The 26,971-nt window shown below is 40.1% G+C and overlaps 2 protein-coding genes and 1 long non-coding RNA gene across 4 annotated transcripts in view; 1 reads left to right on the top strand and 2 right to left on the bottom strand.

Moving 5' to 3' along the window:
* The window catches only part of LOC146307032 (uncharacterized), a 25,256-nt gene extending 22,130 nt beyond the window's left edge, over window positions 1-3,126 (top strand). Inside the window, exons 4-5 of the long non-coding RNA XR_014768971.1 lie at window positions 2,304-2,364; window positions 2,999-3,126. This is a non-coding gene — a long non-coding RNA (uncharacterized LOC146307032). The remainder of the gene's footprint in view (window positions 1-2,303; window positions 2,365-2,998) is intronic.
* Window positions 3,120-9,797, bottom strand: mdm2 (MDM2 proto-oncogene). 2 transcript variants are annotated; one of them, XM_084710861.1, is made up of 11 exons: window positions 9,644-9,797; window positions 9,479-9,553; window positions 8,550-8,683; window positions 8,347-8,396; window positions 7,294-7,352; window positions 6,278-6,371; window positions 5,986-6,179; window positions 5,765-5,896; window positions 5,607-5,678; window positions 5,350-5,527; window positions 3,120-3,664 (listed from the first exon to the last, which is right to left on the bottom strand). In XM_084710861.1, the coding sequence occupies exons 1-11, from the start codon at window positions 9,722-9,724 to the stop codon at window positions 3,129-3,131; spliced, it is 1,605 nt and encodes a 534-aa protein (XP_084566987.1). In that variant the 5' UTR covers window positions 9,725-9,797; the 3' UTR covers window positions 3,120-3,128. The 2 variants fall into 2 exon arrangements, with proteins under 2 accessions (XP_084566987.1, XP_084566988.1); XM_084710862.1 differs by lacking the exon at window positions 9,479-9,553 and having other exon boundaries at window positions 9,644-9,713.
* Window positions 9,798-16,640: 6,843 nt separating this feature from the next.
* On the bottom strand, window positions 16,641-26,928 carry nup107 (nucleoporin 107). Its single transcript, XM_084711189.1, has 26 exons — window positions 26,783-26,928; window positions 25,652-25,734; window positions 25,352-25,447; window positions 25,092-25,186; window positions 24,293-24,428; window positions 24,092-24,195; window positions 23,716-23,831; window positions 23,589-23,637; window positions 23,133-23,204; window positions 22,378-22,466; window positions 22,214-22,289; window positions 22,010-22,123; window positions 21,449-21,539; window positions 21,221-21,300; window positions 20,851-20,910; window positions 20,440-20,585; window positions 20,210-20,258; window positions 19,934-20,119; window positions 19,575-19,764; window positions 19,349-19,455; window positions 18,889-18,991; window positions 18,141-18,298; window positions 17,871-17,996; window positions 17,653-17,766; window positions 17,314-17,481; window positions 16,641-16,858 (listed from the first exon to the last, which is right to left on the bottom strand). Exons 1-26 carry the CDS (start codon window positions 26,788-26,790, stop codon window positions 16,751-16,753), a joined length of 2,724 nt encoding a protein of 907 aa, XP_084567315.1. The 5' UTR covers window positions 26,791-26,928; the 3' UTR covers window positions 16,641-16,750.
* Window positions 26,929-26,971: the final 43 nt, after the last annotated feature.

The following is a 26,971-nucleotide window of genomic DNA, read 5'->3' as shown; positions in this document are numbered from 1 at the left end:
TGTATGTATGTATGTATGTATGTTCATCAGTGCTCTCCTGTACAGATAGATGTATAGATGTATGTATGTATGTATGTTCATCAGTGCCCCCCACTGTACAGATGCATGTATGTATGTATGTATGTATGTATGTTCATCAGTGGTCCCCCTGTACAGATGTATGTATGTATGTATGTATGTTCATCATTGGTCCCCCTGTACAGATGTATGTATGTATGTATGTATGTATGTATATATGTATGTATGTTCATCACTGGTCCCCCTGTACAGATGTATGTATGTATGTATGTATGTTCATCATTGGTCCCCCTGTACAGATAGATGTATGTATGTATGTATGTATGTAAGTTCATCAGTGCCCCCCCGTACAGATGTATGTATGTATGTATGTATGTTCATCAGTGCCCCCTCGTACAGATTGATGTATGTATGTATGTATGTATGTATGTTCATTAGTGCTCCCCTGTACAGATAGATGTATAGATGTATGTATGTATGTATGTTCATCAGTGGCCCCGCTGTACAGATGTATGTATGTATGTATGTATGTATGTATGTATGTATGTTCATCATTGGTCCCCCTGTACAGATAGATGTATGTATGTATGTATGTATGTTCATCAGTGCACCCCCGTACAGATAGATGTATGTATGTATGTATGTATGTATGTGTGTATGTATGTATGTATGTATGTATGTATGTTCATCAGTGGCCCACCTGTACAGATGTATGCATGGTTGAGCGTCTACATGAACCTATAAAGCAGGAGACACGAGTCACAACAACATTAACAGAAGTTAAACTTTATTCACACAAACTTCTAAACTGAAAATCTCAGAAATTAGACATCTCATAAAGGCTATTCATCTTATTATTTAAAGAGCACATAGAAAAGTATGCTTAAATAAACCAGAGCATCTTAAATACACTTTAATAAATAATAAAGATGTCAGGTAACACTTCACGTCGCTGTAATTCGTTGCTCATTTTTCTTGTTTTCCTGGAAAGAAAAATGTAATTTGGTATCAATTACACAGAAAACAAAGACAGTTTGTGCTTTTGTAACTGATTTGCAAGTTAAACCTGGCAAATCTTTTAGTCAGTGCACAAAATAAAGTATATAAAAAAAGTTTCCACAAATAAATTAGTTTTACTTTCAGGGAAAGTACCACCAAACTACACGTTTCTTTCGAGGAAACTTTGAATTAAATGATTGAGAAATTACAGCCTGTAAAACAAAGGGTGAAGCTTTATTTCATGGGTCCATAATTTTTTAAATAATTTCATAATAATTTACAAAAAGTCTCCTAAAAAGAACTACGTAATTTGTTACTAATCATAAGAGGATGAAGTGTTCAACTGGTGTGCTTTTAAGTAAATAATTCAAATTAATTGTGAGTGAAATCTGTGTTTTCATCAAATAACATAAAGTCAGCTGAGCTTTTTAAAGTTTTTTTTGTCTCTTTGGAGCATAAAAATACAAATGATGACTCAACGTTTACTTGGGTTTGAACTGAACTTTTCTTTTTCTAATTTTCTCTATAATTTGCATCAAAATACAGAATTCTTTCCAGTAAACATTTTAAATTATAGACCCATAAAGTAAAACATCACCTCGTGCAGCGTTACCAGATGATGGGACAAGTAATAATCATTTTCATTTACATAAATTTCACTATAAATCGCCAAATGAGGTAACATAAAGGTGATGGAACTGATGAAAGCCCTTGCATTTGCAGTATTATAAACTGGATGTCTGAGGCTGTATTAAGTTACTGCTAATGCACACCAAACATTTCCTACTGCTGCAGCTTCACATTAAAAGCATTTACCTGGCAAAACACAAGTTGACTTTTATTATGAAGGAGACAGGAAATGCAATGTTTGTCAGTGAGATTAGCATTGAGTTATCGCTACAGTTCATCAAAAATACGTCTACAGAACAACAAATTTCAGTTATTTGCTGCGTTTTTCTTTGTCAGGGGATTAAAGACCTGATCACGTTTGCTTTGATGGATGGAAAAAGGCCAATTATTGATTATGGATTATTCTGACGACATCAGTCTGTTTGGCTGCATTGTATAAACAAACAGCAGCTGCTCTAATGTCGTAGTTATTTCTGATAAAATAGCTGTTAAATGAGTGTTTTGCTGTTACCACAAGTGACTACAGGTGTCGCCAAATCAAAGTTAAAGAAAGAAAGTGAGTTCTAATTTGACTTTTTAACCCAAATTCAGATAAGAGGATGTTTTAAATCAAATTTTGGAATCACTCTTAAGTTCATTTTCCTTCCTGTTTCCAGATGTCTCCTGTGCTGGACACACAGAGATGAAACTGAGACTGATCATCTCATCTGACTCTCGGTAAGGTGAGCAAGTTCAGTCAAAGTTGATGAAAACAGATGGAGATTGTCTCTGTTTAAATATTTAATGATTTTGAGGTTTAAGCATCTTTTTAAGGATCTGTCAGGTGAAAGTCAACATTTTTTTTCATTATCAAGAAATCACATGAAAAGACCAAAACCAACACTGAACAAAGCCTGATTTATCTTCTGCCTCGTGCAGATGTAAACAGCTGTTCGAAAACTAAATTACTAGAAACCAGGTGAGCTGCTGATTTTCTGAATATGAAGCTTATTTCTCAAACGATCTCAATGAGTGGTGTTATGTTCAAGGGTTTATGAGCTGCATGGAGTTAAAGAACAACACTCACTGAGAATGATTGAGAAATAAATGTATTGATTTTTACTCACATAAACAGAAAGAAAGTATCATGAGATGGAGTAAAACTTTGTTGGTTTTGGTCTTTTAATGAGATTTGTTGAAAAAATATAAATTAATGCTAGCCTTATCTGCTTCCCAAAAAGAGAGGCAAAGACCAAGAGACCAGAAAAAGTGTATATGTGCCTATGGACATGAACTAAAACATGAAACTTAACTTTTTTTTTTTTTGGTAATTATTATTCGATTAACTCTATGGTTCTATTGTGCCTTACAGCCTGGAACTAAACTGTGAACTGGCGTCTCACCAGAGATGAACCCGTGACAGCTGTCTCACATGACTGGGGACGATCTGCCATACATGTGTCTTCTGTATGACAGCGGTATGGAGGTGAGGACAGACAGTCTCAGCTGAGGTAGGTGAGGACGACAGACTGGATGGGCAGCCTGCAGACCGGACACAGCTTGTTCCTCTTCTTCAGCTTCCTCGCGCAGATGTAGCAGGACATCAGGTGTCCGGTGCGTCCGTGCACGATGCAGCCGTTCTTCGGCCGCGACTGACAGATGAGACACGGGTCCAGGCACGAGTCCGGCAGGCGCCACTCAGCCGACACGCTGCGCTCCAGGTCAGGGACCCCGGGGGGAGGAAGAGGAGGTGGAGGCAGAGGCAGCGATGGTTCGGTGGGGGAGGATGGGAGAAGCTCCTGGGAGTCGATGGAGGAGGAGGGCTGGGAGTCAGGAGTCCACAGGGTCTGCTGGGAGGAGGAGGAGGATGATGAGGAGGAAGGCTGGGAGCAGGAGAGGAGGTCCTGGGAGTTTGGAGCTGAGGAGGTGCAGTCTTGAGTTGAGAGGGTGGAGTCAGACAGGCACTGAGACAGGACAGGAGTTTTTGCTCTTTTCCCATCCGGAACATCGACTCCGTCGTTCTCCTCGACATCAGAACCTTCAGGAGACAAAATCAACCAATCAATTAATCAATAACTTGTCCAAAAGACCTAGTGGCAGAGACAGCGACACAAAATGGACTGCATGACTTGGCAATATGTTTGAAATCTTTCAAAATACTAACATTTTCTTTTCCAATATTGTTGTGAATTATCATAAAACAAACATTTACAAAAGAACATAAAATAATCAAATCGTTTAATTAACATTGCTGTCAAATTAACCTAAAACGTGTATCCCAGACATGCACAAAGTAAATTCAAATGTGCTAATGAAAACGGGTAGAAGTCCACTAAAGCGTCGATTCTGATGCCTCCGCCTGCAACAGTTTCATACAACTGTGACTTTTCATGTTCCCTACACCTGATTGAAACCATTGATTCATTATAAATCCTATTTGCAAGTGTCCCAGGAGTTTGAGAATTATGGCTCTATTGATACAGTATATAGTTAATGAGAAAAGATTGCAAGGAAAGAGCTATTACCCAATACTATCCAACATAGTTATTCAAAAATATATCAATAATCAGTTCATGTACCTGTTATAGAGTGTTAGCACACAAGATTTGGTGCAAATCCATACGGCCGGACAACCGGACAACAGTATGCCTCCGCCCGCCGAAGGCATACTGTTCTCCAGTTGTCCGGCCGTACATGAGTCCGTGCATCCGTCCGTCCATCCGTCACAGATTTGCATCAAATCTTGTGTGCTAACACTCTATAACAGGTACATGAACTGATTATTGATATATTTTTGAATAACTATGTTGGATAGTATTGGGTAATAGCTCTTTCCTTGCAATCTTTTCTCATTAACTATATACTGTATCAATAGAGCCATAATTCTCAAACTCCTGGGACACTTGCAAATAGGATTTATAATGAATCAATGGTTTCAATCAGGTGTAGGGAACACAAAAAGTCACAGTTGTTTGAAACTGGGGGAGGCATCAGAATCAACGCTTTAGCATCGACTTCTACCTGTTTTCATTTTAACAGTCGGCGTAGTATGGCACTACTTAAACTGGTGTTAGGAGCCCAATTCCAGCCCTGAACCTCATTTTCTGTGTCCTGCGAGAGAATTTGCAAAGAATATAATTTGTGCAATACAGTTCTATGCTGCGTTATGGAAGTTTGGCTTCCATAAACTGCACATCCAAAAATGCATCCCAATGTTATTATCCATGCACTGAAGGTGTCCAACCACTAGATGTCAGTATACGCTAGACAGCAGCGGCAGAGTGGTCAGAGCTGGTAACATTAACAGTAGCAGCCTGTTAAAATGCTGTCATTTCAACTTTAAGAAAACATTTTGAAACTGAAACAACCCTTATTATTACTTGCACTACTTCTACGTCTGTGTGCCATTATTTTCCCTAGAGCTCTGCTTACAGAGCTAGTAACCAATAATCAAATGCAGAGGCAGTTATGTTATATAATAACAACATAGAGATAAGATACATTTATATATTCTTAAGTTTACAACCAGCACTGTGAGGGCACCATAACACCGATAATGACATGGGATGAAATTGGGATGAAAAACCCTTCACTGTCTAAAAACGAACCCTAACATAACTAATTTTAGTTACTTTTAATTAGAATTCCCTTACAAATCTTAATTTGGGAAAAAGAAATTTGTAATATAACAAAGCAACATGCTAAACAAAACCATTGTCCTACCTGGAGCTTCTTTGGCTGCTGATTGGTCAGTTGGCTTTGGAGGCAGGGCTTTAGGACTGGAGGAAGCGGACTTTGCTGCATCCTCAGGAAGCCAATCGTGGCGCAGCGTCCAGCAACGGAGACAGTTCCTGGGCAGAGGGGGGTTCAACTCATCACACTTTGAACAACGCCAGTAGTCCTGGGAGAGAAAAGCACACAGTTAGACCTTCAAAACAACAAGTGTGTGTGTGTTTTGTTTTGTGTCTGTTTGGACTTACAGCTTCAGTGATCTCTGTGTCTTCATCAAAGGAGTCTTCATCCTCTGCCTCAAAGATGGTGACCTCGTATACCTGCACAAAGGAGGACAGAAAACAGGTAAAAATACAGAAAATCACTAATAACTTATTATTGTTTATGGATTAATTTGAATGTTTACCTGATCATCTGCAGACACAGAGGCGTCATCTTCATTGTAGTCGTCTGAATCGATGGACTCGACCTCGAATTCGACACTAAAGTTGTCGCTGTCTGAGTCTGACGCTGCCACAGTGACCTCTGACCTCCCAGACTAAACACACACAGAGTTGTCGTTAGAAACCAAAACAATAATTCTAGATTAACAAAATAAAAGCCTGTGTGTGTGTGATAAAGACTCACCGTGCTGTGCGAGTCAGATGATTGGCTGCTGTGTCTGTCCCGCCCACTTCCCAGTCCACCAATCACACACCATGAGAGGCTGTCATCAAACGTCAGGGAGTAGCTGTCAGACCTCCTCCTCTTCCTGCCTTCTCCTTCTTCCTCCTCATCTGACTCCTCCTCGTCTTCGTTGTTGTCGATGCTGTGCGAGGGTCCTGAGGAGATCGGGTGGGCGGAGCATAAGTCACGATGTCACAGGTTTGTTTGTTAATGAGCTTCAATGAAGTGTCGGCTCCCCAGAGGAGAAACTCACCTGGCTCACTGCTCCTGCAGCTGCTCCTCCTCCTCCTCCTCCTTCGCCTGCTCCTCCTGTCTGGTGATGAAGAGCGACTTTCTGAATCTGCCTCCTGAAAACAAAAACAAATGCAGCGATTCACTGATTTTGTTATCATCTACAAGAATGTTGTTTAAACTGAAACATTAAACTCTTGGTGCTCCGTCTCCTGGATACATTTCTTTATTGAACAGACAGAAGAACCAAACTCCATTTAAAAAAACTAGTAAATTTTGTTTTTAACCTTCTTTTGTCTCTGATAAGCTGTGCAGGACTCTATATTCCATGTTGTCTTAAGTGTTTTTGTGTCTTACTAAATTCATCTTTACAAGTTATTGATCATGTTTTAGTTATGTCAAAAAAAATAACTACCTTTGCACTATGATTCCTGCAATTTGCTGCTCTTTGCCATTACTCAACTTTGTCAACATGTTGCCTCCTCTTTTGATTGTTCACATACAAAGGCAGTACATGGCAGCACGCCCTGATTATACTAAGATCCGGTCAGGTGGATAAAATCTCAATGCCATTTTCTTTTTAAACCAAAACATACAATGGTAATTTTGACTCCAACCACACTGAGCTCCGCTCCTCCATTTCCCTCCTGTTGTCTGAGGTCGATAATGAACAGTCCTTAACAAGCATGTTTTTCTCTGCTGTTAAAAAAAATATTACTACAAACTGCAATGAATAACAGAAAAATAATTTTTCTTCCTCTACTACTTCTTGAAAAAGAGCTAGACCTCAGCGGCACTGCCTGATGACAGAAACCGAGCCGCATATTTACTAACTATGAAACAAATTATGAACACTGTTCTTCACTGGTGTCACCTGCCCCAAGGTAACCCTAAACCTGTGGGAAACAGTGTGTTCACTAGACATCTGTCATCAAGTGAACCTAAAAGTAGAGTGTTCACTATGTGCAAGACATAAATACTACAATTATGTCTGATAAGCTCCTAAAATACGTTGAATGCAGCGTGTGCATGTCTTACCTCTGTCCCTCTGTCTGTTTGACTGTCGCTGTGAGGTTCACTCAAGCTCGACTGTGAATCTAAAAGAGAGAAAAACAGGTTAGATTTGTCTGAATTTGAGCAGCGATTAAGAGAACAAATACAAGAAAAAGAGAGACTGAGGAGAACAATGAGAGGAATAGGTGGGAGAGGAGGAGGAGGGGTCAGTGGAAGCAAAGATGACAGGAAAAGAAGAGGAAAAACACACAAGGAGGAGGTACAGCCAGGAACTGAATGGCAAGGAAGAGAATGATGGGAAAAGGAAATATTAAAAGAAGAAATTCTTCAGCAGCAGATTTAGAAAAAAGAGGGAAGAGAGAAAAAAATAAAAGAAACGGAAGCAACGGAGGAGGAGCAGAAATACAGGCAAAAATAAGACATCAAAAAGAGAAAAGCTGAATCCAAATGTCCACCTTCCAGACTTCAGTCATGTACAGTGACAAGTTCACCATCATGTCAATGTTAATGACTATATACATGTCTATTTTTGATCCTATAGCTCAGGGTTTTCCTGAACTGTGTTTAAAAAATTAATATTTATGTAAGATCTGTGCAAAGTTGTTTCTCTACCCACAAAATAGCTTCAATTATATTTAATTAACATAATAATATACACACAGCAAAACATCAACAGGCAAGCCACATTGTAGGTGGTCCTTTTTTTTCTTGGTTGGATGAAAACCAGCCTTTGTCTGTTTTAACTCTGTGGATTATAAACATACCTGTGTATTTTACTGTGCTGTATGTGTGGAATTCAAAAACCGACCACATCAGTAAAGATGCAATTGCATAAACAGTTTCATGCACAGACTGGTTGTTATGAGTCTTATTTTCATTATTATCCCGTGTCTTGCCATTCTAACATCTGCTTTGCTATGAATTATGGGTCCTTTGTGTGTGAACTTGATGATTAGTGGAACTGGAAAACACCCTGCACTCACAGACTTCCCAGGAATGAGCCTATTTATTAGTCTGAAAATGTGGTGAACCCTGGACATCTGGATTTAGCTAAAAGAGAAAGAAGAGCAGACCTACCTTGGCTCTTCACAGCCACCAGGTTCTTGGTGATCATAGCAAACAGAACTCTGAAACATAAACATATTTTTGTTACCTTACTGGACAAACCTACAGCATGAAGACTTTCAAAGTACAGAAAACACTCCTTTAAATTACAACAGAAACCGCTGGTTGTTTTTACAAAGCAGAACGACACAAATGATGATAAATCTGAATCTCACCGCGGCTCCTTAACAGAGAAGCTGTCGACTCCCAGCACCCGCCCCAGTGCATCCTGGGAGCAGTGTACGATGTGTTGCTGCTTCTGGTCATATAGCTGTTTCTGGATGATGTACTGACCCAGGTAGAACATCACCTGCAGGGAGAACATCACAAATGCACAGTCAACACAATGGCTGAAGAAAGCATTGAAATTAGGGCTGCAGGATTTTGAAAAAATATCTGACTGACGTTGCAACTGCGATAACCATCATTAATTTAAACTTTTTTTGACACCATTTATTGCACCCCCTGTGATTTGACAATTGCAGAAAGCCACTTTGCGATTTCAATAAAATTTCAATCAACTGTGCAGCCCTGCCATCATGTAGCATGATGATTGAATAAAGCATTAAAATATACAAAAAAATGCGTTCAGAGTAGATTTTTTTTCCATGGTTACACAGTTACACCTACAACAGATTAGAGAGGACACCAAATAAGAACTAAAAACTATCTACTAACTAGTGTGACTCACCGGATGTAGACTGTGGGTATAAGCGTGCCTATTTCAGGAAGCATTCTCCTCCCATTTCCCCTATCTCATTTTAAAAATCCCCATTGCTATGGTAAACAACATCAAAAACAAACAACAACAAGCTAGCAGCTATATTACGGGAATTTACACATTTTAATGACAGGGCTGGCCTCCCCACGTGCAAATGATCTGCCTCCTGACCCCAGTTTTGCAGAGACGCCATCGCTGCATCCTGGGCTTTGTGCTGCCCAAGATGACTGCCATTGGTTTTAAGAAATAAAGGCAAGATAGAGCGTATTTTTCCCCGTGCCAGCACTGACAAAATGCGATGTAGAGGTCTGTCTTTGAGAGACTAAACCACTGACAGACACACACACACACACACACACACACACACACACACACATGCTGTACCTCCTTCATGGTGAAAACATCTTTAGTGGCTCCTGCATGTTGCAGCAAAGTGTGGAACTCTACCTTTGGTCTGACCTGAACACACACACACACAGGAAAACGTTCAGTCAAACAGTAAACAGTCAGTTAACAGCCGGTAAACAATCAGCGACTAGTTGTACTTACGAGATTGCTGTCGTCAGCGGTGTCTGCGTTGAGCTCCCTGTCAGCTGACATAGTGAGGCTGTAATTCCTGCACACAAACATAAAAAAAAACAGTAATCAGTGATTATATAATACTACATAAAATACAATTTAAGTTCTGTTTCAAAAGTATGACCGTATGAGGGAAAACCAGTGGGGAGAAAATGACCTAAAGTTTGTTACAATCACATTTTCTGGTGTTTTACAGCTGTGTACAACAATATCTCCTGACTGTATACTGAATTAACAAAACAAAATGTATGTATGGATTAACTAACAATGAATTATTAATTCTTTAACTTCATTTAAGTTGAAAGTGACACTTGGCCTTTATGAGATAATAAACTTTGTCCACACTGTAGGCAAATGATGGTTCTTTCAAAACTGATACCAGTATCAGAAAACACTGGTATCGGCGAGTACGAAACCTATGCACCTGTCCGATACTACGTTATTTATTAACCCTGAAATTGAATCCAGCAGCGTCCTGTCAGATGTGTTTCTCAAATCAGATCTGTAAGACAGACTGTCCATCCTGTTATTTGCACGTGATCAGATCAGACATCAATAACCTATCTACATGGGCTGCTGTACGTAGCACTGACACTAGTGGCTTTCCATCACAGGAGGAGGGCGAATGGGGATCAATCATCTTGCCTTCCAAATAATCGTGCTGTAAAATTGATGCAACACTCCTATGGACTGTTGTTCTCTTTAGCTGCACAGATTCTGCTCAGTCGCTGTAACGCACTTCCAGCATTTTGAATTTGACATCGTCGCTGTGTCGCTTTGGGAGCGACTCAAAAGATGCTTTCAAATCCGATTTGAGCAGCCAGAGCGTCAGGACTGAGACACACCTGTAGAAATCTGATTCAAATCCAATTTCTAACCCTCTCCTAAAATCAATCTGGACACAACGATATGCCAAAAAACAAGGGATGGCACGGATCTGATACACAGAGTCAGTATCGTTGGACCAGATAACGGCGGAAGGAAAAAGGTAGGCCTGTAATCTGATCATAATCAAGTTAACTCTTAACCAAACTTTGAGTGACATGTCATAAACAGAGATATGTAACAAGTAACACAGATGAGCAGCATGTGGCACATGATCAGTAACTAGAACAGTTAGCTTTAAATTTATTTAAATGTCATTTTGAATGGTTGAATGGTGCTGATCAAATTAAACATGCTGCTAAAACTTCTGTGTAAAAAAAAAGAAAAAGGTTAAATAAAAGAAGCCACAGTATTGCATAACTGAGTCATGTTGTGGGCTACTGTATGTATTTCTTCATTCATGGGAGGAGAAAAGCCTGCTTGTTTCACAGTCTGAACATTATGTTTTATGGATGACTAGGTTAAACAAAGCACATCCATTCAAAAGTATTAATAACAGCTAAGTTTTTTAAAAGAGGGGGAAAGACTGGATTAGACTGGTATCAATATCTGCAGATACTCAATGCTGCAATATTGGAATTGGTATCAAACATGAAATGGTAGTATTGAGCTGTCCCTACCAGAAACAGATTTTGCCTGGCAGTCTGAACCAAAGCCTCAGCTACATTAACAGCAGCATTAACAGTGTTTTCTGCAGGTCTGAGGCTACAAACAAGGATCCAAACAAACCACTGTTGCAACATATCAGCCGCAAAACTCCTGCGTTGGTTTTGCTCTAACTACAAGCCTAATTAGGCTAATGTTCAGTAATCCCACTTAATGTTGATGTAATTGATGGTGATTAACAAGTCTGTAATGCCACACAATCAAATAACAGCTGTTGCTTGTTGCAGCAGCAACCAGAAAAACAGTTGAGTCTAATTAAATCCAGTACAAGAACAACACAGTTTCATTATCTCCTGTCTGAGTGTTCAAAGCTGCAGAGGGAGGACTGACTGCAACTATATACACAGTTTGTCCTCCTGCATTATACTTTCAGTTCATGACTCATTTATTCGTAGTTTGTGGTTCTGTTTGATTGTGCTGAGTCATACTGAGAACTATTTCCAGTCAGCCTTGGGTAATACAAATGGGATAGTCAAAATATTGTAAATACCTTCCCCAAACCACAAACCGCAGCCTCCAAATTACCATAAAGTAGAAACAACACAGTTTGAACAAACACTGGACTTTCCAGCCTTTGCTTTAAAATTTAAACTTTTTTTGGCCAAACTTTTTTTCTAAGTGAGTGAAGTGCACTCAGATTACATGAACCTACATAAAATCTAATTTCATATTATTTAAGTATATTTTTAATGTAGTATTGATTGCAGGGCTCCTTGAATGCATTAATTTTAACTACATTAGGTGTCCCTAATTAACTGCCAACTGAGTGTATATCCAAGTTACATATAGAGTCAACAAATTTCAATCAAAAGAAAACTAATCAGTGACTATTTTGCTAACTTTGGACTGTCAGTTGGACAAAATAATTCGGGGAAATGTGATGGACACACTTCACAACTGTCTGGCCAAATAATTAATTGCAAAACTAATGTCAAATGCAGCCCAAATAACATAAAAAAACAATTAAAAGTTCAATGCAGTGAACTGTGTGCAATCATTATGCGAGTACCCTCAAAAAATGTGTCAAAAAGTAAAACTTTAACCACTCTTTGTCAGCTTTTCAATTATATTTTCTTGGAATCACTCATTTAAAACAAAACTGTATGAAACAAACAACACAATTTGATAATAATGTTATTCAGTCACCACAAAAAGTTAGTAATTGTTCAGTTATTTCTACAAGTATATAGCTGTTTAATAATTTAAACAGAACTTCTGGACAGAAAGCAGATATAAATTAAACTCTTACCAGTATATACAGAGTACAAAGTGTCAGCAGTCCATCCTGTGCAAGAAAAAGCAGATAAAGTGCAGTCAGAGTGTAGCAGAGGGAAGCTGCAGCCTCTTATAGACTTACTCAGACATGTCAGGACTAGACCAGCCTAAACGTCCTGGGCTAGCCTAGCTGGGGCCTATCAGGGCCTACTACAGTCAGGCTGAGTCAGCAGGAGGAGTATGTTGTATGTTCATGTCTAAACTGACTGGAACAGCTGATTGAATCACACACCTCTGTGTGGACATGCCGGGACTAGTCCAGGATGACTCATACCTGTCAAAATCAGATAACCATGCTAAACCAACAGAAATCATACTAACTAATGATAACCAGGGCCAAACAAGGCTAAATCATGGGCATGAAACTGGCCAGAGTGAATTTCCACTGCTGGACTGTCCTCTGGCTTAAAGGAAAATGGACAAGTGGATAAAATTCAACCTGGCATTATTTTCCTATATTTGGACATCCCATCAAACTAAATTTAGTCCCACCCAAAAATATGATTAATAGGTTTGTAATCTATTTTTCTCCTTTTCTAAAAGCCTGCCTGGAAATGGATTTCAGATTGCAGACAGACCGGAAAGTCTGCAAGAAACAGGCTGGGAAAATGTACTGCTTTAATACATAAGGCTGAAATAAACAACTCTTTTCATTACCAATCAATCTGTCTACCATTTCCTCGGTTCATGTCAGAAAATGATGATCACTGTTAACTATCACTGACAAGACACCAGAAAATATATTATTTGAGAAGCTTATATCAGAGAATTTGGATTGGTCTAATTTTATTTCTTAAAAAAATATTCATCACAGCGATTAATCAATTATCAAAATAGATAATAGACAAATAAAGAGTATGGTCTAGGCCTGCTCAACATAATAAGTTATTATTTAATAGTTGACAACTAAATGATTAAGCAACTACTTGTTACAGCAGGACTCCCATTAGGTCTTGTTTACATCTAGCATTGACATGACATGACATGATCTGATTACAAGTGGACCTCCCTTGGTACGTCAGTTCACATCTTGCCTTACAACACATCTCAAGTGACCGCTTGTTGTGATCAGATATCACTTCCCTAAAAACTCCAGCAGACAGGTTGACTGGGCTGGGCTCAGTGACAGAGCAGATTATCTCGACCTGCAGGCTGTGATGAGGTCACTTGACATGTTAGCAAGATCAAAATGACTTTTATAAGAAAGACTGATGTTTAATTAAACAGCTGTTAAAAGAAGATTAAAGTAGAACAGTAATGAAAATGATTGGGTAGACAATAAGGTTGTGTTATACAATGTTTACAGTATGACTTGATATTATATTTTTTGTTCAAATTCATTGATCATTCATTCAGCATTTGTTCTTTTTCTTATTTCAAGTCTATTCGTGTTTTAGAATGAAATTAAGAATTATTAAAATATCAGTGAAAGTTTAGTGTTTCAGTGTCTTGATGTCATTTTGGATTATATGTAAATAAAGAATCTGAATATTTTTACGCGCTGGCAGCAAAAATCCAGCGATTTACAGTTTGAATTTTTTACACAATATGGTAAAAAAAAGAAAATCATACTGCAAATGTTTTGACGGATATTGCAATAGCAATATGATTCACTGTTAGTGGGAATGTTTTTTTTTTTTACATCACAATTTCAAATTTCTCTGCAAAAAAATATGAAAGTCATAATGATGTTGCCTTAGCTGTGTCAGTACCAAACGTTTTCTTACAGCTAGAGAACAAGATTTATTGGCCAGGGCATCTCTGCAACACTATGGTACATGATTTTGATGCTGTTGTGTCACAAAATTTACCTTTAATAAATAACGCAGCTTTTATGACAAAATTGTAATTGTCCAGCCCAGTTCGACTTGATGTTAAAGCATGGAGCAGCCACCTGTTCTCCCCATTTAGACTGTGGAACCTCTCCATATATTCCCAAAATAAGCAAACCTTAATATTAGATGTAAAATTAATTTAAATTCAGGAGCTGATCTCCTTCTGAGATGAAAATCTAAAACTGATATTGATCTTCAAACTAAAACTGATTTTGTTCTTCTCGTCTAATTCTTTGTGATCCTGCAAGGAGGCGCATTTCCCAAAATATCAAAATGTTTATTTTTAAAAAAGGATCTGCTCACAACCTGCTCCAGCTCAAACCACGCTGCTCAGCCTTGTTTGGCCTTTTTTTGGCCCTTGTGTGTGAATATGTCTGGGCAGATGTCTGAGTGACTGTACAAAATGTACAGAGAAAATGACTTATTCTGGTACAACTGACATCGTGAGTCAGCTGCTGAGCGGTTGCCAAACAACACAAACACACATGCAGTGAAAATATGCCCGGACTTGTCCCGCTCTCCTCCTCCTCCCTCACTCTCACTTCACGAACAGACCAGATGAGGGCAGACTAAACCCTATCATCATGTCAGGATACACTCACTACACGTTAACATGCATCAAGGCAAAATAAAGGAGCAGAAAGTCCAGTTCAAACAGCTGACTTAAAAATCAGTGAAACTTGGTTATGTTACAGGTGTACAACATGTGGCTCTCAGACTGAAAAGTTAAGTTACAATCTGTGGGTGCTAATGCTAAACTTTCTCTCTGACAGTAGCCTATATTTAACCTAATGTTTCGTAAATATTAAAATACAACGCCCACCAGTTAGCATTCAAAAACATAGCATCTCTAACGCCAGCTAGCTAGCTACTTAAAAGCAAAAAGAAATATCTAGGCTAGCGCACTGTATTAGCTAACAGGCTAAAAACAAGTGCTTACTTACACTTACTTACACATTTTAATAATAACACTCACGTTAACGTATACTTTCAGAAACACTACGCATTAAAATACAAAAGCAGTTGTGTCAGAATAGTTAAAGATAAGTTAGACTAGCTGGTTAGCTAACTTATAATAATTTGATACTTGAAAAGCTAGCTAACGTTGGCCAAGGTAACGTTCCCTCATGTAAATAGAGCATTTTAACTTATGTGCAAGACTCTATACGAACACAAATATGTCAGTAAAACGTGTAGCAGTGAATAATTTCAGTATTTCAAACTGAATGAAAAGTGTTCGACCTCTTTGTTTTACCGTAACCTAAACAGAGAAGGCAGCTAATGCACCGCGGCCGCCGCAACGCTGCTCCTCCTTCAACTTCAGCCAAGAAAACACGAGGCTCCGCGGCCTGCTAGCAAGATGCTAACGTACCACCTGCTACCTACTGCTACTTAGTTACAACACTAAAATCCTGGCGTTATAAAATGTAACAAGCAATAATTTACCTACCTTATCCGTTAATATTGATTAAATAATATCCTTCAACAACGTTTATCTGCCAGTTTGACGGATTGTTTGAACTACTAACAGTCGACCTGCTCACAGTTCAGTTATTTCTTCTTTATGTACAGCCTATGCCTCAGTTACACACTGGTTCGTGTGGCGCCCCTGCTGGCCGAACTCTGCCACTGCACCCCTTAAACTCAGATTAACGGTAACAATTTTCCGCCTCTCTTGTTAGTTAACTTTAAGTGGTAAAATATACAGAATTTAACTTGAACATATTTAATCATTTTAAACATTGTTTCCCAAATCTTGATGCAAAAATTAATGTCCCGTTCACCACATTATCAACATGAACACTACATGATTTCTGTATATAAAACATCATAGCAGTCTCTTCCATTGCACCCAGACAAAATACTTTTTACTTATGTTACCTCATCAAAATGTGACTTTTGTTCCTGAAATATAACAACTTTTTTTTTCAAAATATCAGTTTTTCTTGTAAAAATATATTCACAATAAATATATAAATGAAATATTGCTTTATTGTAATATAAATGACTTCATTCTTAAAATTTCTCTCCTAACCGTGGTCCTATTAACCCATCACACTGCAAATTAAAATATCTGATTCTACAAAGCAAACATTTTCTGTGGTGGCTTTTACTGTGCTCTGATAATTTAATCCATAGTACATATAATTTAATTAAATGGAAGACACAAATTGCTAACATTTACTTTCTTTCTGTGGGTTTTATCATTTTAAAACAGAAACTGATCATACAGCTGATTTTCTGGAGCGACAGCTCTACAGTATCTGTATTAGCAACTCTTTCAAATAAAGTTTAGACCAAACCAGTACAGGAAACACAGGCTTTTATTTTGCAAAAAAGATTAATACAATACAATCCAAAAAGACAACAATTATTTAAACATCGCTCAGTATGTGCGCGTATTTTCTTTGCGTGATCATGGTTGTAACTCGTATCCCAGCGGGTCGAGTCCTCGGTCCAACAGAGCGAGCGACGACTCCCTCAACTTCTGGAGAAACCTCCTCAGCTCCTCTTTAGAGAAAACCTGAGTTTGTGGAAACAAATGCACCATAAAAACCATGAGTCATGTAATTATCAAAGAAGGAAACAAGAACCTCAACAAACACAGACCACACTAATAATCAATCTGCTAAAACTAAAAATCCTGCCTGCTTGTAAACTTAAGATTTAAAGCTTTTTGTCAAATTTCTTAAAATTTGAAAACGCTTTTAAATATGAGAGAGCTCCTGAGAGCTCCAAAACTGGTAAACTAAGAATTATTTTCAGTATTGATAAATCTTAAGATTATTTTTTTGATCAATGAATTGGTCTCCCTCCAACAAAATGTGCTTAATTTCTGCCAGGTGTTTGAGTCAGGACTCAAAGGCTGATTAATCACCTGAACCATCAACAGTCTGGCTTTCAACCATCTGATCAGATTAAACGAAAATGATGCAAAAGATCAATACACCAGCACAGTGCCTGCCCATCCTTAGTTACCTGATAGAGGCGGTGCTGGTCAGATGAGATGATGTCAGCGAGTCGCAGCGCCTCCTGGTGTCTGGAGGAGTTCTGCAGCACGCTGAGCAGCAGGAAGCTGAGACGAGGAAGACACAGAGAGCGCAACGCCGCCATCTGGTGGCTGCGCTCTGCATCCTGCTCTGAATCCTGAAAACATCCAAATAAACCACTGATCAACCCTGAAAGGCACCCTCCACTCTCCCCCAAAAAAGAAATTTTCTAGATATTGCGATAATATCATTAACATTAATATGTCTGGTCACTACATAATCATGTGGAGAAAATCTGACATCAGGACAGGCCTGGTCACACAGTTACCTGTCTGTTGTCGACCATCCATCCTCCGTCTACAAACAGCAGCACGTTGTAGATTCTCTCTTTCACATCTTCAGTTAGAACGTCCAGACGACACGACCAGGCAGCCAGTGCAGACTGACACACACACACACACACACACACACACACAAAAAAAACATATGACTCAAAAGTCAAAAACAAGTACATTTACATAAACAAGTATTTTTACATTACAATACCTGGTACTCCTTCTCTCTCATCTCATTGGCTACTCTCTCTGTGAATTTGGCCTCGGGGACAGGTGCTGGTTTCTGGGGGGCGGAGCTGCTGTGGCTGAACCAGTCAGTGAAGGCCTCATGAGCTTCCTGCAAGACCATTAAAAGGCACATTCAGATCAGTAAACCTTATTGATCCCCACAGAACAGACTGATTTAATGCTGCAGCTACAGTGCTGGCAGGTCGTTGAATATGGAAAAAAAAATGCATTGCTACAGAGACAGGTGACAGACCAGGTAGGCTCTGATGCACAGGTGTTCTCTGATGGCGTTCTCGTCCTCGGCAGACGTCGAGGTCTGACCGACCTCGGCCCACTGGCAGTAAATCTCCTTCATTGAATCCTCAGGAACTTTAGAGAACACCGCCTTGGCTGCGTCGTGTTTCTGCAGGGCTGTAAGAGAAAGAAAGTTGCAATACATCACTGTTACTCAATGTCAGCAGCAAGAGACTGGAGATGGACTGCTACAACCTGCAAGGTGAGGATCACGTGACCAATTGAGAAGGCTGAAGGTGTCAGTTGGGTAATATTGGTTAATAACCTTCATGCAGGGTGGATTTATTGCAGGACTCTTGTATTAAACTGCTTTACATTTAGCTCGTTGTACCTAATAAACTGGCAACTGAGTGTACGGGTCGGTCTTTTGTGCCGACAGCTGTGACATGCTAGCAGATTAGCTCATTAGCATTAGTGTTGTTGACTACCCCTTGCGGTCATCTGACCTACACACATGGGATAGTTAGCTTGCAGGACTTTCTGGCAGAAAGGTTGCTATTTTTATACAAATTGAGTTTTCCCCCTAAACCTACTCAAGTAGGGCTTTCTGGCAGAAAGCCTTCAAGACCAACTTCTGTCATAGTGGTCCATTGAGAGTGTCAATATCAGTGACTGAGAGAAAGACGAGATGGCTGAATAAATAAATAAATAAATAACAGAAAAAATTCACACCAAAACTAAGAAAACAAACAACAACAAACGAGTACCCAGAAACTTCCTCATGATGGCGTTGGACTGCTTTAGGGACTCGGCTCGGTGGGCGGGGTCAAACAGCAGCCAGTCGATGACATCAATCTTCCTTAGGTCCTCCTATCAGAGCACAGTATCACAGTTACCTCCACCAAGTTCTACTAATACAACAAAATAACAAATAATAATAATATTGATGCCTGATTTAATGTAACTCTTTTGAAAAAAAAAGTTTTTTAATCATTTAATTTTTGTTAGTTTTCATCAACAAACATTCAAGAAATTATAATATACTTTTTACTAATTACAACTTTAATCAAGCATCTTTAATTTTTTGCGTCTTCATTCTGAGGCTACATCTCCCGCTGTGATGGACATGTACAACTATCATTGGTTACAGGTGTTGTTCTTTTTATTGAGTTTTAATCTCCTTTTCATGGTGGAACAAAGGTCGTCAGCCCTGTTCTTCCTCTGTACCTTTGTAGTTGCTGTCTCCAGCGTCTGGTTGTGGTGTGTGAACTCTGTTTCGTCTCTCTCTCTCACAGTCTCCACCACCAGCTTGGTTATTGCAGCAACATCCAGACCTACGCAAACAAAACAAACAGTTTTCTGGCCTCAGATAGGCTAACTTTTACTGTCAGTAACTGGAGAATTGAATAAATATTGCCCAAAAGTGTGCATGTCTCAATATTTTCCGTCTCACCAGCCTCTGTGGCGAGCTGCAGGCAGCGGGGGCGGAGCTCCGGCTGGGTGACCGTCTCCAGGAAAGCAGCGTACTGAGCGGTGGCAAGCTCGGCTGGTAGCTGGCTGACGTAGCTTGCCACGAGGTCGGTCTGCTGGTCCCGAATCAGAAGGGAGACGTACGCTTTCAGCACGTCCACACACACCTCCTCCTGAGAGAGAGAGAGAGAGATCAAGATATTCCAGATCAGCTGAGCGAATCACTGACTGCTGAGGAAATAATTTAGAAATACCATTTTAACGACATGCAGGATGACGATTAAGAGTAAGCAGGATTAAAATTCTGGGGACAATGAATGTTTGAAAATTTGTAGACTATACCTTCAGCGCCAAACCCAGAGAGCGGAAAAACAGCAGAAGGTGAGTCATGAAACGCAGCAAGTGGGAGGGGAGGGGCTTAGAGGCTGCCAGCCAATCAGAAAACTCATCCAACAGACCGTCCAGGTCTCCCAGGATGACAAACTTCTGGATGACGTGGTAATGCTCTTTTGTCTCCTCCAACACCCTCTGCACACAGAAAGAAGCTGGTTTTACGGCGGGTTCGGTCACATGACTTTGATATTCATCGATCGCATTAAGTTAGTTTGTGGGTTTCACCTTTGACTCTGAGGCTTGAAGTTCCTCAAACACCTTTTCCATGGTCCAACTGAGGACACAGAGACAGAGAGGTTCATTTATGAAACCAGTCAGGCTGACAGGAGCGGTTCCTGTCAGAGAGGTTGCTGCACTTCCATCTAGTAACAAAATTACTTCATTTTACAGCTGGTTGTTGGAAATAACCTTTCAAAATTCAAACTGTTTACTGTGTGTTTGAGTGTGTCTCGTACTTGGCCTCCAGGTATTCTCTTGGCAGCGTCTCCACCTCCTGGTGAGCCATTCCCGATGACATCAGATCCTTTTCAACCAGTGAATCGACCATCACTCTGAAGTGCGCCCACACGCAGTCCTCCCACGATTCACACACTGCCAGGAGCTGAAACACAAACAGTTAGACACGATCAGGCGGATTTCTACAGACTCGACTGACGCTGTCATTACCATCAAACTGAATAAATTTAGACTGACGGTGAAAACAGAGATGTTTCCATTAATGATGCCTTTTTATTTCATTCCCCACGCAAGCACTTAAATCAAGAGTTGAGGGTTTGACCCTGCGATGGTAGCATAACGGTAGTTTGTTAAACCTGCTTTCTGAAACAGGCCCATGAAAACACATAATTACAAACTTCTTATCTTACCGGTTTGAGGTTTCCACTCAGGCTGGCGTAAATCCCTCTCTCATATCTGTTTAACTGCTCCTGAAAACAGGCAAACACATGGCAGGTTAACAATATACAATGTTTTATTCCTTTTGGAGTCTTGTCAGTAAATGTACAGGGATTCTTTCTGTGAGACGTGTTTGAAGAGGACAACAGTTGTTTTGTGTTCATATGTCAAACTGGTGTCTTTAGTACACAGTGGAATATTTTACTGGCTTTAGCAGCATACAGACAGTGGATATTTAATCTGGCAGATGTTATCTAGTTGCTATAACCTCTGCGCTCAATTCTGTGATTAAATTTCTACAGTATCAGCTTTACGGGATGTAAGGTAAGAAGACTGTTGTACCTCCTCAGCCATTCTCCAGCAGCAGGCCTTCCAGATTCCTCTTTGAGGGTTTCCTTCAACAGGCTGCAGCTCTAAACTGCCTGCAGAGAGAAGAGAAAGACATCGTCACAGAGGGATGGTGGGGACAGACTGAGACAAGCAAATGTTTAGACACCTTCAGACTGCAGAGCCACACTAGATCCTAAGACAAAGACTGTGTGCAGGACGCAGGTTGGGGTCAGAGGTTACCTGAGTTCATGTTGGGGTCGTGGTAGAGCTTCCAGCCTTCCAGAGTTGCTGCTCTCCAGGCCTGACCACAGCGCTTACACAGCCTCTGAGCCTACACACACACACACACACAGACACAAACAGAAACAGCTGTGGATCCAAGGAAGCAGATGAGACATTCCTCACAGTCCAAACACACGGTGTAAAAGTTCATCATGTGACACACTCAGTGCAAAACACACAAACAGCTGTCGATTCTACGTTTCATGCACACAATGAATAAGGGCTATGTAGCCGGTTGTGTCTAGGTGAGTTAAGGATTCGATGGAAATTGTGAGAACAATGGGAGGACAAACCAAGACAGTTTGGGTGAATTTTAACGTAATTTTGTTTCTGTGGAGATTTAATGAAGTGTGTTTCATGATGAGTTCACAATCAAGTTCAAGATAAGGCAGAGATCAAAGTAAAACTACTTGCATGTTTTTTTTCTACCAAGAATGAGTGGAAAAACTGTTTTTTCCCCCCATAATTTGTGTGAACTGGTCCTTTAATTAAAGTATGAACCCAAATGTTTGTCCCTACCTCCTCGGTCATCCCCGCTCTGATCAGGGTGAACAGGTTCTTCAGCAGTCGGGCGTCGTCCTCTCTGTCCAGGTCAGCCAGCGGGCGCTGCTGCCGGAGAGGAGCATCTGGGTCCTGAAAGACACACAAGCGCACAAATCATATACTTGCCTTTAGAAACATTAAAGATGAAGACATGTCTGTTGCCGTGGTAACAGGCCTCACCAGCTCAGTAACCAGAGGAACAGTGAAGGCAGCGCCGCTCTTTCTCCTCAGCTTCAGCGCATGGAGGGTGTTCTCCCTGAAAAACACACACATTTTACTTAAATATCTTAATACACGCGACTGTAGACTTGATCATAAAAACAGACAGACAGATGTGAACTCACCAGCAGACGTTTTTGGCGTAGTACTCTATGTTATCTGAAAAATCCCCAATCTGATCCTTGGCGATGCTCTCCAGCCAATCAACAACCAGCTGCAACACAGTGAGCAGCAAGTGAACAACAAGGAAAGATGATAAAACTTTGCTTCTAGATTTTATTCATTCATTTAAATAATTTATTTACAGCTGGTGCTCTTATTTGTAATATTTCATTTATGTGTGCATCTAGTTTATGTGTACATATAAACTATATTTCTTACTAATGAATTGTTAAATGTGCTCCATTCTGTGAGCCAAAATCACCACCATCACTGTAGTCAGAGTTTCTGTAGGTTAAATTTGAGACTTTTTTAATTTTTAAGACCTTTTTTTAATGCAATTTAAGATCTATTTGAAATCCAAGCTGGCAAAGATGTACATGCACCGTTTGCATTAGAGGGTACTGGATCAATGTGGTTTTATTTTGTAGTTTTCACATCACAATCAATACAATTTTGACCAAGAAAACATTTAAAAGTGAGACTGAAGTTAATGCAGCTTTATAAAAGTAACATTAACTTCATAATTCAATCAATTTTTACAACCTATCAATACATTTAAGGCCTACAATTCGGATTATTGATTACGGATATTGTGAGGACCTGCAGAAACCATGGTAGTTCTTTCAACATCCATTTGTGAACATCAATAATCTGAGAGTTGCACACAGTGAAAGAACTGCAGGAAGCTGGAGGAAAAAGCAGAAAGCACAGCCAGTACCTGACTCTGACGTATGACAGCATCCCGCTGAAACAGCTGCTCCACCACAACCTTCTCGCTCTCACTGGGAACCTGCAGACAAGAGACACAAACACATCTTCATCTTAACAACATTCAGATTCATGCCTCAGGCCGATGTTTTCAGGAGGAAAGCCTGAAGTAAGTTAGTATGTTTTCAGTCAGTATACACACTCACAATTGGCAGGTCTTTTCTGTGACTAAGAAAACCTAAATGAAAACTACTTTTTTCACACAGAAAAGTAATCAGGAAACATTATTGCTCCCAACTGCTGGATGTGTACATAAGCAGCTATTTGTTAACAAGCTCACCACACCAACATAAAAAAAAAAATTTCTGCTGCCCCCAAGTGGCCAAGAAAGTCAGTTAATGCAGATTTAAGAGTGTGTTTGACTATCAGCTGACAGTAGCCTGCTGTCTCATAAACTGTCACTCACCACCATGTCTGTCATGAGATCGTCTTCCATCGCCAGCTGGACTCGATCCCTGCAGAAACAGACAGGTGATCAATCAGAGGCACATTAACAGACAGACAGGTGGCCCTTCGGTCAGACAGATACCTACTTGTACAGTGAGTTGATGAGTCTCCAGGTGCAGTTCTCCTGCTGCAGCAGCCAGCGGACTCCTGCTGTTTTACTGTTCTGACCTGCTCTGAGGACCACTGACTGCAGCACCTCCACCTTAAACATGATGGAGAGAAGGTGAGTCATTAATCAATGAGCTCCAGAGGTGCTGGCAGGTGTGTTTTTGAGTGTCAGGTTAGCCTCCAGTGTTTATGCTAAGCTAACTATATCCTTTTTCCAGCTTTGTACTTCAAGGAATAGTTGAACATTTTGGAAGATTTGCAAATTTCCTTTCTTGCTGAGAATTAGATGAGAATATTCACACCACTTTCATGTCACACACACACACACACACACACACACACACACAAGCCTACCTTGTCCTGGCAGAGTGCCTGATAATCCTCAAGCAGCTCAAACACCGCAGAGGAAGAGTTTTTCAGAAAGGAACCGAGGAACTCCGGGAAAAGACTGGCGGCCGCTGAAAAAAAAACAAAACACTGCAGTGTTAACAGGAGTTCTGTGAAGTAACACTGCAGCAGAGTGACAGAGTGAGTGGATGCGTTTGTTTTACTCACCCGCCTCGCCTGGGTCGTCCTCCTTCAGTAGAGCTGAGCTGAGGTTGCTGATGTCTTCTGTGAAGAAGCTGGTGTTCTCCATCCCAGAAACAGGAGAGGTGTACATGCTGTTGGTCCAATCACTGTCATCTAAATTCTACAAACACAGACACAAAACATAATTTTGGAATGGAAGTTAACCATGACCTTTTCATGTAACTTCTAGCTTTTTATGCCGAGACTGACAGATTTATTTGTCCCTCTTTTTAATCAACTACATCTTAATCATTGGGCTCAGTGCTGCCAACGTTGCAACTTTCTTGCTGGATTTAGCAACTTTATTACTAAAAAACAACTGGCGACAAATTTAGTGATTTGTTTAGACTATTGGTAAAAAGGCAAGCAATATATTCTAATATGTTTTATTGTAATTCAATCCCATGCATCCCAACTGCACAAAGATCTCTATGTCTCTCCTCTTGCACTGACGGGTGACAGTCAGCCTCTCTCTCACTCTTTCAATGATGCAAAATATTCACTTCACACAATCTTCCACATGAGACATCAGAATTTTTACTCTTGGGTGTCATTTTCATGAATTAAACTCAAGTAAATAGGCAGCCTTATGTAGCAATTTAGGGGTGTTGATGACACATTCATCAGGTTGAAATTAGGTATATATAACAAGTTTGTCCTGTTTGCTGAATCAAACTTCAAACCCTTGTAGGAACAGTCTCACTGTCAAATGTAAGACAGGTTTCAGCGAAGACAACAAAACTTCTCACATTAGATCCAGTGAGTGTGTGTGTTTGTGTCTCACCAGACTGCTGAGAGCATTTCTGGGTGTGTGAGTGTATCGAGGCGTTCGACCTCCTGGAGGCAAAATGGCAGAAACATCTGGAACCCTGGGAGTCACTGAAGGAGAGAAAGAGAGAGATGAAGTCAGAGTGGGGATTTAGTAAAATATGGAGATCTTGCAATCAGATGATAATCAATAATCATCATGAAATCAGGCTCAGTATCAGCTGACGTGAAAGATCTTTGTCTTGATCGGGATTTGTATGTGAGTGCGTCCCCTACCAGCCTGTCTGAACAGTGAAGCAGGAGTGTTCCTCAGCAGGGAGCGGGCTGGTGTTACTGTGGACATGACCGGGCTGCCGCTGCCAGGTGAGGGGACTGAGACCAACAGTCAGGAAAACAACCAAATTGACACTTTTGACAATATTAATGAATACTGGCAAGGAAGCAGCATTACACACACAGTATTTATTTGGGTAGCCCCTCTTTCAGAGGTTTTTCTATTCATTATTTAATCTAGCTACACAACTAATGATTATTTTTGTCAACAGTGTATAAACACTGTTGAACACTGGAGGATACAGGCCACTTTCTTCCTCCTCCTGCGGGCAGCGATGGTCACCTCGTCATCTCGAACCACGGGAGACGGCAGCTCACTCTGACCCCTGGAGGACAAAACAAATACATACATGTCTGTATATGGATACACAACGAGTCCCTGGAACTGAAATCTACCCAATGGAGAGAATACCTCACATTACAGAATACAGAAGTGTTTTTTATTTGCAGCATCAATGTTTAACTCGATCTTTCCCTTAATTAAAGTCTGTTTAAATTTGATAACATTAATAAGGAAATGCCTCACTGAAAATTGTTGTTGGCTCAATCAGATTTTTTGATTACCTGTAGTGTTTTGAAATTTCAAATAAAATGGAAAAAAGATCACAACTTCCCAGAACCTAGGATAATACATTCAACTTGTTAACTTTGTCTGAACAACTGTCAAAATACACAAAGGCTTGTTAAGAACTCATTTAAGAGTCAAGACACTGCATTTATGAAATCTTAATTGCAATCTGTGACACACACAGGTACTCAGGTATTCAGTGGAATACTCATACTCAGCACGAATAGTTTTTAATGTATAAGAAACATAAATTAACATATTATCTGATGATAAACAAAAACAGTGCAGAGCTTTGTGTACCCCTGAAAAGAAAATTCTTTCTCTGTAATGTGATTTGATTCTAGTTGAAGATGGTGTCTTTCAAGTCCATGTGGGATGGATAATGTTACACACAATAAATAACTACTCATCACAACAAAGTTCCTGAGGAGCTTCACTGAGACACAGGCAGCTCAAATGAGTTCAACTTTAATACCCAGCAGTTCTGCTACGTTACCTAACAAAAACAACTAAGAGCTGCTGTTGTTCGGCTGTCATTTAATTTAATTTCACCGTTGGTCAGTTCGTCTACTGTAATTAGCTGTAATCTAAGACGTTAGTAGCAGCTCTGATTAAACATGTCAACAGAACCCAAACTAGCCGGTTAGCTGCAGCACTGATTATGACCGGTGCTGCTAACGGTGTTAGCATCCCAGCTAGCTCAGTACCGGACCAGCCGGCTGAAGATCGAGCTAACGGTTCACACACACAACTGAAATATAACGTCTGACTAAAGTTTATAAATGTGTGTATGAAATGAGTTTTACCAGTCCATGGTGGTGGGCTGTCAGTTCCCGCTTCACGAGGCTTAACAGCCGTTCTTCTTCGTGCGTCTTTTTCTTCTTCGACTGTTAATTTTCCGCAGACTGGATGGCTTGCGACATATTTCTGCCCCCTACAGTTTAACGTTTGAATTCCTGAGGACATCAGTTCTACACATTGATATAACATTAAAA

The sequence above is a fragment of the Lutjanus erythropterus genome, chromosome 22 (assembly GCF_056507025.1).
Source record: "Lutjanus erythropterus isolate fLutEry1 chromosome 22, fLutEry1.hap2, whole genome shotgun sequence".
NCBI lineage: Eukaryota > Metazoa > Chordata > Actinopteri > Lutjaniformes > Lutjanidae > Lutjanus > Lutjanus erythropterus.
The sequence above is the reverse complement of the archived record's forward strand: the minus strand, read 5'-3'. Positions and strand labels throughout refer to the sequence as shown.